General features: G+C 39.1%; 1 protein-coding gene across 2 annotated transcripts in view; it reads right to left on the bottom strand.

Annotated features, from left to right (window-relative positions):
* XRN2 (5'-3' exoribonuclease 2) overlaps positions 1–12,209 on the bottom strand; it is a 69,807-nt gene extending 57,598 nt beyond the window's left edge. Inside the window, exons 1-7 of one of the 2 annotated variants that reach the window (XM_081950501.1) lie at positions 12,051–12,209; positions 7,856–7,983; positions 7,667–7,778; positions 7,029–7,140; positions 6,500–6,558; positions 4,871–4,960; positions 429–501 (exon numbers count right to left, since the gene is read on the bottom strand). In XM_081950501.1, coding sequence (XP_081806627.1) covers positions 429–501; positions 4,871–4,960; positions 6,500–6,558; positions 7,029–7,140; positions 7,667–7,778; positions 7,856–7,983; positions 12,051–12,125 — 649 coding nt within the window. In that variant the 5' untranslated portion in view covers positions 12,126–12,209. Of the gene's footprint in view, positions 1–428; positions 502–4,870; positions 4,961–6,499; positions 6,559–7,028; positions 7,141–7,666; positions 7,779–7,855; positions 7,984–11,733; positions 11,885–12,050 lie in introns of those variants that run through there. The other variant, XM_081950502.1, reaches the window with a different exon arrangement.
* Positions 12,210–12,732: the final 523 nt, after the last annotated feature.

The raw sequence follows: 12,732 nt of genomic DNA, 5'->3' as shown, positions 1-12,732 counted from the left end.
TTACTACTGGTTTTGTGGGCGTGGCTTGGTGGGCGTGGCATGACTTGGTGGGCATGGCAGGGGAAGGATACTGTAAAATTTCCATTGCCTCCCCACTCCAGGGGCCAGTTACTGCAAAAACCCCATTTCCTCCCAAATAGCTGGGACTCTGGAGGCAGAGAATAGATGGGGACGGGGCCAGTCAGAGGTATTTACCAGTTCTCCGAACTACTCAAAATTTCCACTATCGGTTCTCCAGAACTGGTCAGAATCTGCTGAATACCACCTCTGCTACAATCACACGAAACCTACTGCTCTGCACAAGTTCAATGAGTATTTTGACAAATCATGTTGTATAAAACAGTAATACATTAATTCTAACTGTTCAAAGTTATCCTACTAATTCTAGTAAACAGCATATTCTCCTGTAAAAAGCATAATATCCCTACCTCTTTGCCTTCGTATGTAATCCATTATTTTGTGTTCACCCTCACCTGGAGCACTTGCATCAGATAAAATAACCTATCAATAACAAAAAGAAACAACATCAGATATAAATGGAAATCCTCAATACAGAATATCAGCATGAAAATTACTACTAATGTATATCTGGCACAATATTTTCTAAACTTTTGATGCCTTGAATAATTTTAAAAAACAAAAATTGGAAGAACACTGTTCTTTATATTCTCAGAAATACAAATCACCTCAGATATACTTCTCTATCTAGAACCTGCAAAGGAGGAATGGAAAATTGGAGATATCTCGGTGAAAGCAGAGATGATGCCCACAACAAAGACTGAAGAACCAGTGACTTATTCTTTGGTACCTCCCCAGATAAGGAAAGGATAGGAGAGACTCATGTGCACCAGATAGCTACTCCTCATGAGGAGACTGCAGGACAGCAGTCTTCTATGGGTTTCAGGAGAAGAAGATGAAGCAATTAAATATCTTGCTTGCAACTGTGGGAGACCCTTTTAAAGCTTTTTAAAAGACACTAAATTCACAAGCTTTACTTTCTGGTCACTCTCAGAAATTTCCTATTTTTATTTATAGATGTTATTGGCCACCCATCTGGGTGGGTTAAAATCATAAAATATTTACCGTATGTTTTGGAGGATAAGACGCACCTAGCTTTTAGGGAGGAAAACAAGGAGAAAAAAATCTGCCTCCCAGCAATTTGCCTCCTTGCAGCAAACAGCACAGATGATATATACTGTTTGTGATGCTACATTTCAGACTATACTTGTACAGATGCTGTTAAAATTGGCTTTCCGGAAGTATACGTTATTCTCTGCTATTTAAAAGAAGATACAATAGCACTGGGCTTCTTTACATCAAGCATTTATTTTAAAAAGCTTCATTTTGTTAAGTTGTCTAGAACAGTGGTGGGCAACCTTTTTTTTCAACTGAGCCAAATCTCGCCAAAACCACGACTGAAATTTATTTTGAGAGCCACATTTTTAAAACCGAAAATACATAGGATGGTACACTGTTTTTAGTTTCGATAAGTTTTTATTGAGAATATTCTGCATGCAAGTATCCACATAGGTCGGGAGGATACAAATAACACAACTAATAAAACAAAAACTTTAGAACGATATTATTTATCGATAACGTTAAATTCCGTAAAATTTGCCTTACAATGTAGAGAAAATTACATCCTGACAATGACTGAGAAAGTCACAACCACTAATGTGAACATTGGCCTTGCATTTCCTTGGATAGTTTGAGTAAGTCAGGTTTGTATGTTGTTGTTTTTAATTTCATCTCTCTCTCCCACTTTTTCTTTTTTTCTTTTTCTTTCTCTCTCTCTCTCTCTGGCTCTTTGTCTCTCTCTCCCTCCCTCCCTCTCTGTCTCCCTCTGTCATTTTCTCTGGGTGCCTGTCTGTCTCTCTCTGTCTCTCTCTCCTCCTTCCCCCATCTCTGTCACTCTGTGTGTGTGTGTGTGTGTGTGTGTGTCTGTCTGTCTGTCTCTCACTCACTCTGTGTGTGTGTGTGTCTGTCTCTGTCTCTCCCTCTGTCTCTCTCCCCTCCCTCTCTCTCTGTCACTCTGTGTATGTGGCTGTGTCTTTCTCTCACTCATTCACTTAATCACTCACTCTGTGTGTGTCTCTCTTTCTGTCTGTCTATCTTTCTCTCCCTCCCTCCCCCTCTCTGTCTCTCTCTGTCTGTGTGTGTGTGTGTCTGTCAGTCTCTCTCTGATTCCCTCCCTCACTCCCTCTCTCTGTTCCTCTTTCTGTCTGTCTGTCTCACTCACACACACACACACACACTGTGGTCACCTTGTTGAGTGTTCCAATCACATTTGAAACACTCAACAACTGGCCTGCATTTATGGTATTTTGCAGCATTGGTCCTATGACTGCAGAATGCTGCAAAATACCATAAATGCAGGCCAGTTGTTGAGTGTTTCAAATGTGATTGGAACACTCAACAAGGTGACCACAGTGTGTGTGTGTGTGTGTGTGTGTGTGTGTGAGACAGACAGACAGACAGAGAGAGGAACAGATAGGGAGTGAGAGTGGGAATCAGAGAGAGACTGACAGAGTCTGACAGAATCAGAGAGGTACTTTTAACTACCTGGCAGCGGCGCTTTGCCTTGGGGGGCTCCTCAGAACATCCCAAGACTTCGGAGGGAAGCTTACAGCCCGGAGCAGGAGCAAAGCCCCTTTCCCAACTGGCCCTTCCTCCCTCGGAACGCTTCGGAGGGAAGCTTCTGCAAAAGCCCGGGCGAGTGACAACAAGTTCCCGCCGTTATGAAGTCTCCGAGGCTGTAATTTTCTGAGCTGTGCGCACGCGCCTGTTTTCCACGGCGTAGAGCAGCGGCGAGATTCTGCGCGGCGAGCGATGATTCCGGGGGCCATCCGGGAAAATGAGGAACGCGAGGGGGGACCCTGCCCCCCCACTGATGGCCTCCAGAATCATCGCTGGCCGCTGCTCCACGCCGTGGAAAACAGGCGCGCGCGCACAGCTCAGAAAATTACAGCCTCGGAGACTTCGTAACGGCGGGAACTTGTCACTCGCCCGGGCTTTTACAGAAGCTTCCCTCCGAAGCGTTCCGAGGGAGGAAGGGCCAGTTGGGAAAGGGGCTTTGCTCCTGCTCCGGGCTGTAATTGCGCCTATGTTTTCCACGGCGTGGAGCAGCGGCAAGCTCTGCGCAGCCAGCGATGATTCCGGAGGCCATCAGTGGGGGGCAGGGTCCCCCCTCGCGTTCCTCGTCTTCCCAGATGGCCCCCGGAGTCATCGCTCGCCGCGCAGAGCCTTGCCGCTGCTCCATGCCGTGGAAAACATAGGTGCAATTACAGAGGCTAGCTGCAGTCCTGACTTTTGGGGCGGCCGCCCGAGAGGAGGGAGGGGAGCGGGCGCCCGGCACACAGAAGAGCCGCATTAAAGTGTGTAAAGAGCCGCATGTGGCTCGCGAGCCGCAGCTTGCCGACCACTGGTCTAGAACAATAATAAAACAGTCTTTAAAAAATAAGTCTAATAATATGAACATTCTATAGGCATTTTTAGTTATTGATTTACCTCCTTGCAGCAAACAGCAAACAGTCTGTTTCAATTTCGCCTGATTAGAAGAAAAAAAATCTGCCTTTGCCTCCCAGCAATGTTGCTCCTTGCAGCAAACAGCAAGTTTCACTTTCAATTTCAGTTTCAGCAGGGCCTCCAGATGATCAGCTGTTTCAGGCTGCAGAGATTGCCATAGCCTATTGCCGCCTCCGCAAGCCCCATTTTCCCACTTGCTGCAAGGAGGTAAATTGCTGGGAGGCAGAGGCCAAAGGGTGGGAGCCGGTTGGTGGGCAGGGCTACATTTGGTGTATAAGACACACCCAAATTTTCACCTTCTTTTAGGGGGGAACAAGGTGCATCTTATACTCTGAAAAATACGGTATGTTATTGTTGTGGCCCAGAAGGAGCCGTTGGAGCTGCCACCAGACTCCGACAGCGAGGGTTCCTATGAGTCGGCTCTGGAGGATGTGGAGGACCCTGGACAGGGTTCCGACTCCGAGCAGGGCGCAGAGAGGCTGGTTGGCCACCAGGAGGTGCCTGAGCCTTGGACCACTGGGGAGGAGACAAGCGAGTGTGATCCGGACGTCAGCAGTGAGTTGTTTCTGGATGCCCGGCACCGGAGAGCTAATAGGCGTAAGGAATAGTTGCGCAGTTACAGGAGGTAATTGGTGGTAATTAGGCTCCTCTCCAGACTATAAAAGGACTGCTTGTGCACACGCCCCTTTTGCAGAAGTCAACGCATTAACTAATGTTGGAGAACAGGATTGTGAGCTTGGCAGGCTGGATTGCTGCCACGGCTTATCTGTGTTGGATTGCTGCCTGGCTTGTCTGTGCCGATTTGGTGCCAAGGACCTGTCTGTCTGTTAATAAATCCTGTAAAGTATCTTTAGCTCGGAGTGTGTTGGTGTGGGACGAGTGGGGGTCAGAACAGTTATGTTGTTATGTTATGTTATGTTATATATTTATTAATAACTTTAAAGGCATCAAAGACCCTTGGAACAACAAATTTAACAATTTCTCAAGTGAGTTTAGTTTAGTTTCAACTCTCAACAAAAAAGTTAATTACAAACTTACAAATATAAAGAGTTTGAAATAAACAGCATTATAACATTATATATGAAGGAAATTATGTCCAGTACATATTCCTAAGATTAATATCAATGCTTCCTAAACTGGATATTAATAAAAAATATCTTGACATTCTATTAGTGGATTGAAATGTTGATAAATTCTTAATAAAATGTATTTTCCTCCCAAAATTACACATCCTACATAATATATGGGGGGAAAGTTCCTCAACAATAGTTTAAGAGTTATCCTACCTAAAATTCATTTACATTAGGAAATAATTTGGAGTTACAGTCAAGAGAGTGAAACTTGCCGTTAAGGTTTTCCATCCTGGATCATTATTTAGGCGATCGGCAATATAATAACGAAGACATTTAGCAAGATTGTCCATAAATTCTGTTCCCTATATAACAAGAACATAAAATAATGTTTAGAGACAAGATGGGGCAATTTTTAAAATAAATAGAATAGAATTTTTTATTAGCCAAGTGTGATTGGATACATAAAGAATTCGTCTTATTTAAACATATTTAATAAATATAAATATACACTAGCTTGAGTAGGTAAAAAAACCTGAAGCTTCTGAAGTTGTGAAATCATACTGCTAATCCCTGGGTCTCTTAAAGAAAAATGAATCTTGCTGTAACTGGCCAAAAACTGTAGTGAGCATTTTAGCCATCAACCAAAATTGATCTTAATTCTCAAACTTAAGAGGTATAGTGTTAATACACCCTATTTGAACTGGCAGGATTGTTTAAAATAGTTTAAAATTTATAGACACACAGACAATTTTTATACATTTGAACATAGTAAGATTAGCTTAGTTAGCCCTGAACACGCATGGACATATACAGGGGCTCTTCTCCCATCAGAAATATGATTATAATTCTCTCCTTTTCAGAACACACACAATGAAAAATCTAAGAATAAAACTATAACCAGTTTTTAAAATAATGGCTATTTTGGTCCACAAGAAAATTATAGAAAACAACATGATCCAACATAGATGGTAAAGCAATACTTTTACTAGGGCCAATAAATGGCACCAAAATATGTCTAAGTATTCAGTTACTAGAATTATTCCTTATGCAAGATGTTATAAAAAGGAACCAACACCTAGCAATCAAGGACAAAAATGGATGATCTCCCAAATTCTGAAAACACCAAGAATTCTAATATCCAATTTGTCTTCTGCCACAGGTAAAGTTAATATGCATATGGCAGAAAACAGCAAGAAAAACTCTGAATGGCAAGAATCAAGAGTTCAAAAATTAGGTTAGTTGTGAAATCTGTATTTTAAAAGCTGTATCAAAAAGATTTGCAATTATGTCAGCTGTAGTAGCATGAAATTGAAAAAAGAAGCCATTGGCAAATTTATGACTAAGCTATAAAGTAAAGTAAAGAAGTAAAACTTCTTTTCATCCTCTCTCCTCATACAAACCCAGCCCAAAGTTAAACTTGGGGTACTTTTCTCAAAAGCATTATTTTCTTTTAGATGACTTTGCCCTTTCATGTTGTTCTTAGGAAAAATATGGTAAGGGAAGGAGAGAAATGCACATAAAAAGAATTTTAGTTATATTATGCACACTCAATTGATAGAGAAAAAACATCAAGTGCACTTAGAGATATATCTTTTGACATTTTACTCTTCCATGTATGTCTTTCTGCAAGTTCCTACTTAGACTTGACACCGCTACTACTGCAATCAAAGTAGCATCCTGGATTTTCCCTAATTAGTTCTGTAATGTAGCCTTTTAGGTGGCACCTTCACCTTCTGCAAATGCCAACAGTGTTCGCAAAAATAATTGCTAGATCTTAACCTATAATCAGAGTCTGAGATGACAGTTAGAAACCCAAAACCAAGCAGTAGTTAATCAACCAATAGACTGTGACCAAAGCTATGGCTAGTCTCAGTTTTGGAGATAATAGTAGTTCTACTTACTGGAGTTATGCAATTGCTGTCAAATCTTTCCTTTATTTCTTCAGGAGGTAGAAAGCCACCTTTAAAAAAATATAACAAGTGAAGACTAGTCTAACAGACAAAATTATGAGATGGAAGAAGACAGACATATATTTCATATTATTAATTTTTAACCCATAGCATTTTACTTTACTGATAACTATAGTTTGGAATTCACAAGTAGATCTGATGACTACCTACCATAATGGTTTTAATCCAATCTAGCTGTTTACTTAATAAAAAATATCTTTACTATTTGGCGGATCTTCTCTCAAGACAAAAGATTGTCAAAGGATTCCAATCATGGCATTTTAAGTGTAAATTAGAATTCATTTAACCAGAATCTTGTGAATAAAGATAAGACAGAAACTGTACAACTCAATCATTCAATCATGCATTTGATGATTATTTTGCTTTACTAGATACAAGAATAAGTAAGGACAATAAAAAGCAAGAAATAAATTCTTCTTCAAATTACTTGTTAATGAAAAATATTAGATTATCAATTTACCTTTCTCCATAACTTCTTGCCTAATTCTCTGTTTCTCTTCTGCACCCTCCATTCCTTCTTTTGATGCTCTGAATCTTCTGGATCTTTGCTGATTCATCTTTGCCCGGGGAGCCTAGAAGAAGAATATAGGCATCAACCATTTAATTGACATTGTTCTTATTTTTTGCCTTCCTATTAAACTATGAAATTTAGATTGCATCACTATAATTGAAAGTTTATTTAGAAATTACACAGACACATACATTCACACACAAGCAGCAATATTTATAAACTGCTGCACTATGAACAATTCTGAGAAGTTTTAAAGTACTTATTAAAGATCAATATTAATATTGTTTATCTGAATCAGTTAAGTGAGAAAAATGTATTTACTACTGACTTTCTCACGTGCACAATCACCATAAATAAATGTGCAATAATTAAATAGGCTTTCACTGTAGTCCACTATTCCTCAAAGTTTTGTCACATATATCGAAGTACTGATATTGGCTAGTTAATATAAATGAAATAAACATTAAATTAATGTTAATTTATCATTTTTAAATGTCTACTTTGCAAAGAATTATTTCTGCTACGAAAGTTTCATACTATTTTTTTTTAAAAAAACTGAATAAGTGAGCAAATTTTTTGATACTTACCACTCCATCTATTGCCATGTAGAGAAGTCGCCTAGGTCTCACAATATTGAATAGCCTGTCAATATACTCAAAAATCGCAACCATCATTTCATCTTCATTTTTGGGTGCTGGCCTGCAGTGTAAGATATCACATTAATATTTCAAATACCACAAATGCTGATTCCTTATTTAAGGAAAAAAGTCACTCACTTGTCCTCAGGATGTGTACAAGGATGGATAATGCCATTCATATCCAAGTATAAATTATCAAATTCCACTTCATTGGGATTCGGCTTACTAGTGTCAACTGGAATTTTGATACCATTACATTCTTTAGCCTGAAAACAATAAATGATAGATGATTCTGAAATATTATAATCATATTATAAAAAGCAAATATTCAAGAAAACCAAGCTGTCAGACACAATCAGAATTATATGCTAAATTGCAGTTGAAATGTATTGTTCAAGTCTATATTAAAAATCTAGTCAACTAACATTCAGTACTAAATTGGCGCTAGATATGAGTTAATGGAATTCAAGAGGGTTGGAATTAGACTGTTTATGGGAATATAATAATAATTCTGGGCTGATGACTTGCTTAACTCTACCTTAACTGTTCCTAGGCCAAGACTGAGGAGAAAATTTTATATATTTTGGTTCTCCAGCTAAATTATGATTTTACAACATAAAATTATTTTATACCCAGACAATGACCCAGTAATGACTATAACACAATGTGTTATATTGCATATGTAATCCTTGTTCCAGAGAAGCATATTCGATGTGTACAGAGACCCATATCCATACACTCCTAAAGCAGCCACATAAACTTGGAAAAAAAATCTGATTTAATTATTCAAATAACGGTTTCATCTGCACTCTTTACTTCCAGTGACATACTTCTAAAGAATTTGCATAGTATCAATAAATGGAACAGCAACACCCAGATCAGCATGTTTCTTAAATCAAAGGACAACATTTTTATATTACTAATTCATAAATAATTGAAATCTACTGTAGCACTGTCTCCTTATTCCTCACTGAAGACATTTCTATTTGCAATCTCACGTATTTCATCTCAGAGTCTTGTGTCAATTGAAGTAAATCTAGATAAAAAAAATTTTTATGCTGAAGCTTGCCATTTACCAACTGCTTGAGTATTTTCCAAGCAAGAACATATTAGCTATTAATCTATAGCACCAGAAAGCAACACAAGAAACAGTAGATGGAAACTAATCAAGGAGGCAAGCAACTTAGAACTAATGAGAAATTTCCTAAGGGTCAGAACAATCAACCAGTGGAATAGCTTGCCTTCAGAAGTTGTGTTGGAGGCTTTTAAGTAGAGACTGGGCAGCCATTTATCTGATATAGGGTGTGTCCTGTTCCAGTAGGGGTTGGACTAGAAGACTTCCAAGGTCCCTTCCAACTCTGTTATTCTATTTTATGATCTAGATTATGATACATCAAATATATCTCAGAAATCATCAGATTACTACATGACATCACCACAGCACACAAATCAAAACCCTCCAAAATATCTCAAATATACCAAAAGAACCAGCAGTCCAGAAGAAAAATAAGAAGTCACTAACAACCTTCAGTATAATGACTGTAACAATCACTACGTAGGATAAACAAGCAAAAGACTAGCACATGTGCATGCATGAAACCAAGTAGCAATCTGAAGACATTTTGAAAACTCCTTAATCTCACAACATATGGACAGACTTAACCATAGTTTCAAGTGGGAAACTAAGCACCCTACACCAAGTCAAGTCCAAAAATGCTAGAGAACTGCTGGAAGCCTGGTACTCAGGCAAACGACCCTCAACAGGCACATAGAGATAAATGACATCTATCATTCAAGAGACAATCAAAAAAGCCAAATAGGAAACAGAAAGACCAAAACAGCCCCTTGGCAGCAATCAACACCCAGATAAGCAGAGATTCACACCAAGATTAATATTAGACCAACAATTAAGTAGTAAACAATAACCCAATCAAGGAACTACCAACTCAGACAAATAAGCTGACAGTTAAGAACACCTTAATCGAGGAACTATTAAGAACACTCCCACGGATACTGATAGGACAAGCCACAAGCCACCAATACTGACAGGACAAGCCCCTATTTACAACTACTCGACATTTTTATTACTTTAATCCCAGTTATATACTGCGAAGTTGGACATTACTAGAAATCAGCTAAAGTAAATCTGTAAATCCTAAAAACAAAATCAAGCAAGTGAAAGACAGCTGCACCAATTCCTACTCATATATTTGTACAAGACTGGCTTTTCTTAATAAGAGTAAGCTATTAAACCTCAACTTTGCATGATTTTTAAAGTAACATACTGGCACAAATTCAAGCAATGATTTTAAAAACATATCATGATATCGTCATAGAAATTATGCACTTCTATGCCATATCATCATCATCATCATGTTTGATGCAAGCATAAATTGCATCATCTGTGCTATGACATCAAGATGGACATATTATCCTTTGCCTCTTCATTGCCTTCCCTATGGATACCTATACATATTTGATTTTCTTGATGGGGACAGAATTATTTCTGCCATGCTGAATCTTCTATCTTGTCTGTGGGATTTTCATGTTTTATTCACCAATCAAGTTCATTATGATATTTTCATATATAATAGCAGCATATGACTTTGAAATTCTTATGTCAAGGTGTAAAGCGACTATAAGCTTCAGATATTCATGTGTATTACCACTGTTCTTACATTAAAATCTCTACAATATTTAAAGTATGCCCCAATTTATACAAAATGACTGATATTAATACAGGTAGTCCTCACCTTACAACAGTTCATTTAGTGACTGTTGCAAGTTCTGGTCCAATAGCACTGAAAAAAATGACATGACCGTCCAACACTGGAGGTTTTAAAGAATAGATTGGACATCCACTTGTCTGAAATGGTATAGCATCCCCGTGGTCACACAATCAAGTCAGATGCTTGGCAACTACTTCATATTTATGATGGCTGCAATGTCCCAGAGTCATGTGATCAGCTTTTGTGACCTTATTGTTAGAATGTTTTTTTTAGTGTGTAATTGAAATCTGATTTAAAGCTATTTTCCCATGTTCTGTAATCTGTGGCAGTATGGAAGGGGTACACTTGTTTTGTATTTGAAGAGTGCTATCATGTTTTTCTCAATAGTGATTTTTTTCAAAGCTTAACAGAGTTCTTTCAATCTTTTCAGATAGGATTTATTTCATAGTCTGTTTTCAAATTGAATGAATAATTAATCACCAACATAAAGAAGGTAAATGCATTTTTACATTGTATCAACATCAGCATATTTTCTAAATCATACCAACAGTCTCACTGTTGCCCCTGTATACCAAATATCATTCTGGGATTAGCACTTTAAAGATTTTAAGAAATTAGGATAGATACAAAGACCAGTAATAATGATCAGACTATGAAATAAATCCTATCTGAAAAGACTGAAAGAACTCTGTTAAGCCTTGAAAAACTCATTGAGAAAAACATGACAACTCTTCAAATACAAAACAGTACCCCTTCTATATTGCCACAGATTACACAATATGGAAAAATAGCTTTAAATCAGATTTCAATTACACACTAACAAAAACATTCTAACAATAAGATCAGATAAGCAGTGGAGTAGAGAAGTGGGCTTGATGACATAAATAGTTCCTCCCAACGCTAATTTTATTACTGGTTTATTACTAATTATTGTGCTAGGCTTTTATGAAAGAATGAACAAAGAATAAGATTGTTTCATAACAGGTTTAACCTGGGAAGTTTACAGTGTAACACCTCAAGCAGCAGCATTTTATTAATATGCTTGATGGTTATGAAGCAAGTGTGTAGAAGCTAATTATTCATATACAGTACGTGCACGTGTGCAAAAAATAACAGGTACATGTACCTAACTCAGCTATCCATTCTATTTAGAGAATTGGCTTTACCAAAGTGAACCAGATTCAATAAAGCTAACCATCAATCTAAGCCATTGTTTTCTATGAATCGCATTTTATCGAAATGTTCTTTAATCTCCTAGCTCATCAACACGCACATAATACAACCAACCGAAAGCGCCATGTTTAGTCGGAAAAGCCTGTTTTGTTTGAATTCGGAAACCCAAAACATGGTATCCACCACTGCTGTACAAAGTCCCAACCACCCATTTGCGAAGCCCAACAACCAATTCCACGAGAAAGTGGAAGCGATGATACTCCCCAGTCGTAACAACATCTCGCGAGAGCAATAACAAGTCGGGAGAGATCGACCAGCTCTTCCGTTCTCCCCCCCCCCTTTATTTTCCGGCCTAATCAACGCGGCCTCAAAAGCCGCGGCAACCCAGCGCTAGCGCTGGTCCCGCCAAATGCCCTTCCTTCCTCGCTCACCTTTTCCTCAGTGCAGGACACGATGATGGATGGGTATTTGCGGCTCAGCCACCGGAAAAATGCCGGGACCCCCATTAGTTGGCCCGGACCCTTGGCTGCGCAGACCTTTGGGTGACAAAATCGGCGACGAAAGACGTCCGGGTCACCGGGTCACACCTAGCACGATGGGTAAAGGACGGAACTGCGCAGCGCGTAAGGTGACGTCGCCAGTGACGTAACCTCTCCAAGTCCCCTGGTCCAAGGGAAGGGAAAAGCGGTTTCGGTTTCGAGTGGCTGCTGGTGGCGCTTCGTGGTCTCGCGGCAGAAAAAGGCGGCAGAGTAAGCAGGACTGTGTTGGGTACTCATTGATAGCTAGTCAATCAAACAAGAGTGATATTGACTGGAGGACGTTTCGAGGAAAAAGCCAGCATATCCGTCACTTTATTTCTGCTCCATTTTCCTTGTTCAAAAACTTTTTTTTCTAATTTTACCCACTGGCTTACCGCTCCCTCCATAGATCCGAATTTGACATATTGAACTTCGTATTTGAAGTTATAACCCACTAGATTGCACCCTTGGTCAATCCGACGGCCCGCAAGTGAACGGACTTTCTTTACCCATTATCAGAATTTTTGGTGTGGAGGTTCCACACATCTGGCATGGAACCGGATTGTAGAATGCTGTATTGCGTGTTTATTGAAGG

Source organism: Natrix helvetica (genome assembly GCF_964273705.1).
Source record: "Natrix helvetica genome assembly, chromosome: 4".
NCBI classification, from domain to species: Eukaryota; Metazoa; Chordata; class Lepidosauria; order Squamata; family Natricidae; genus Natrix; species Natrix helvetica.
This window is presented reverse-complemented; position numbering and strand designations above follow the sequence as displayed.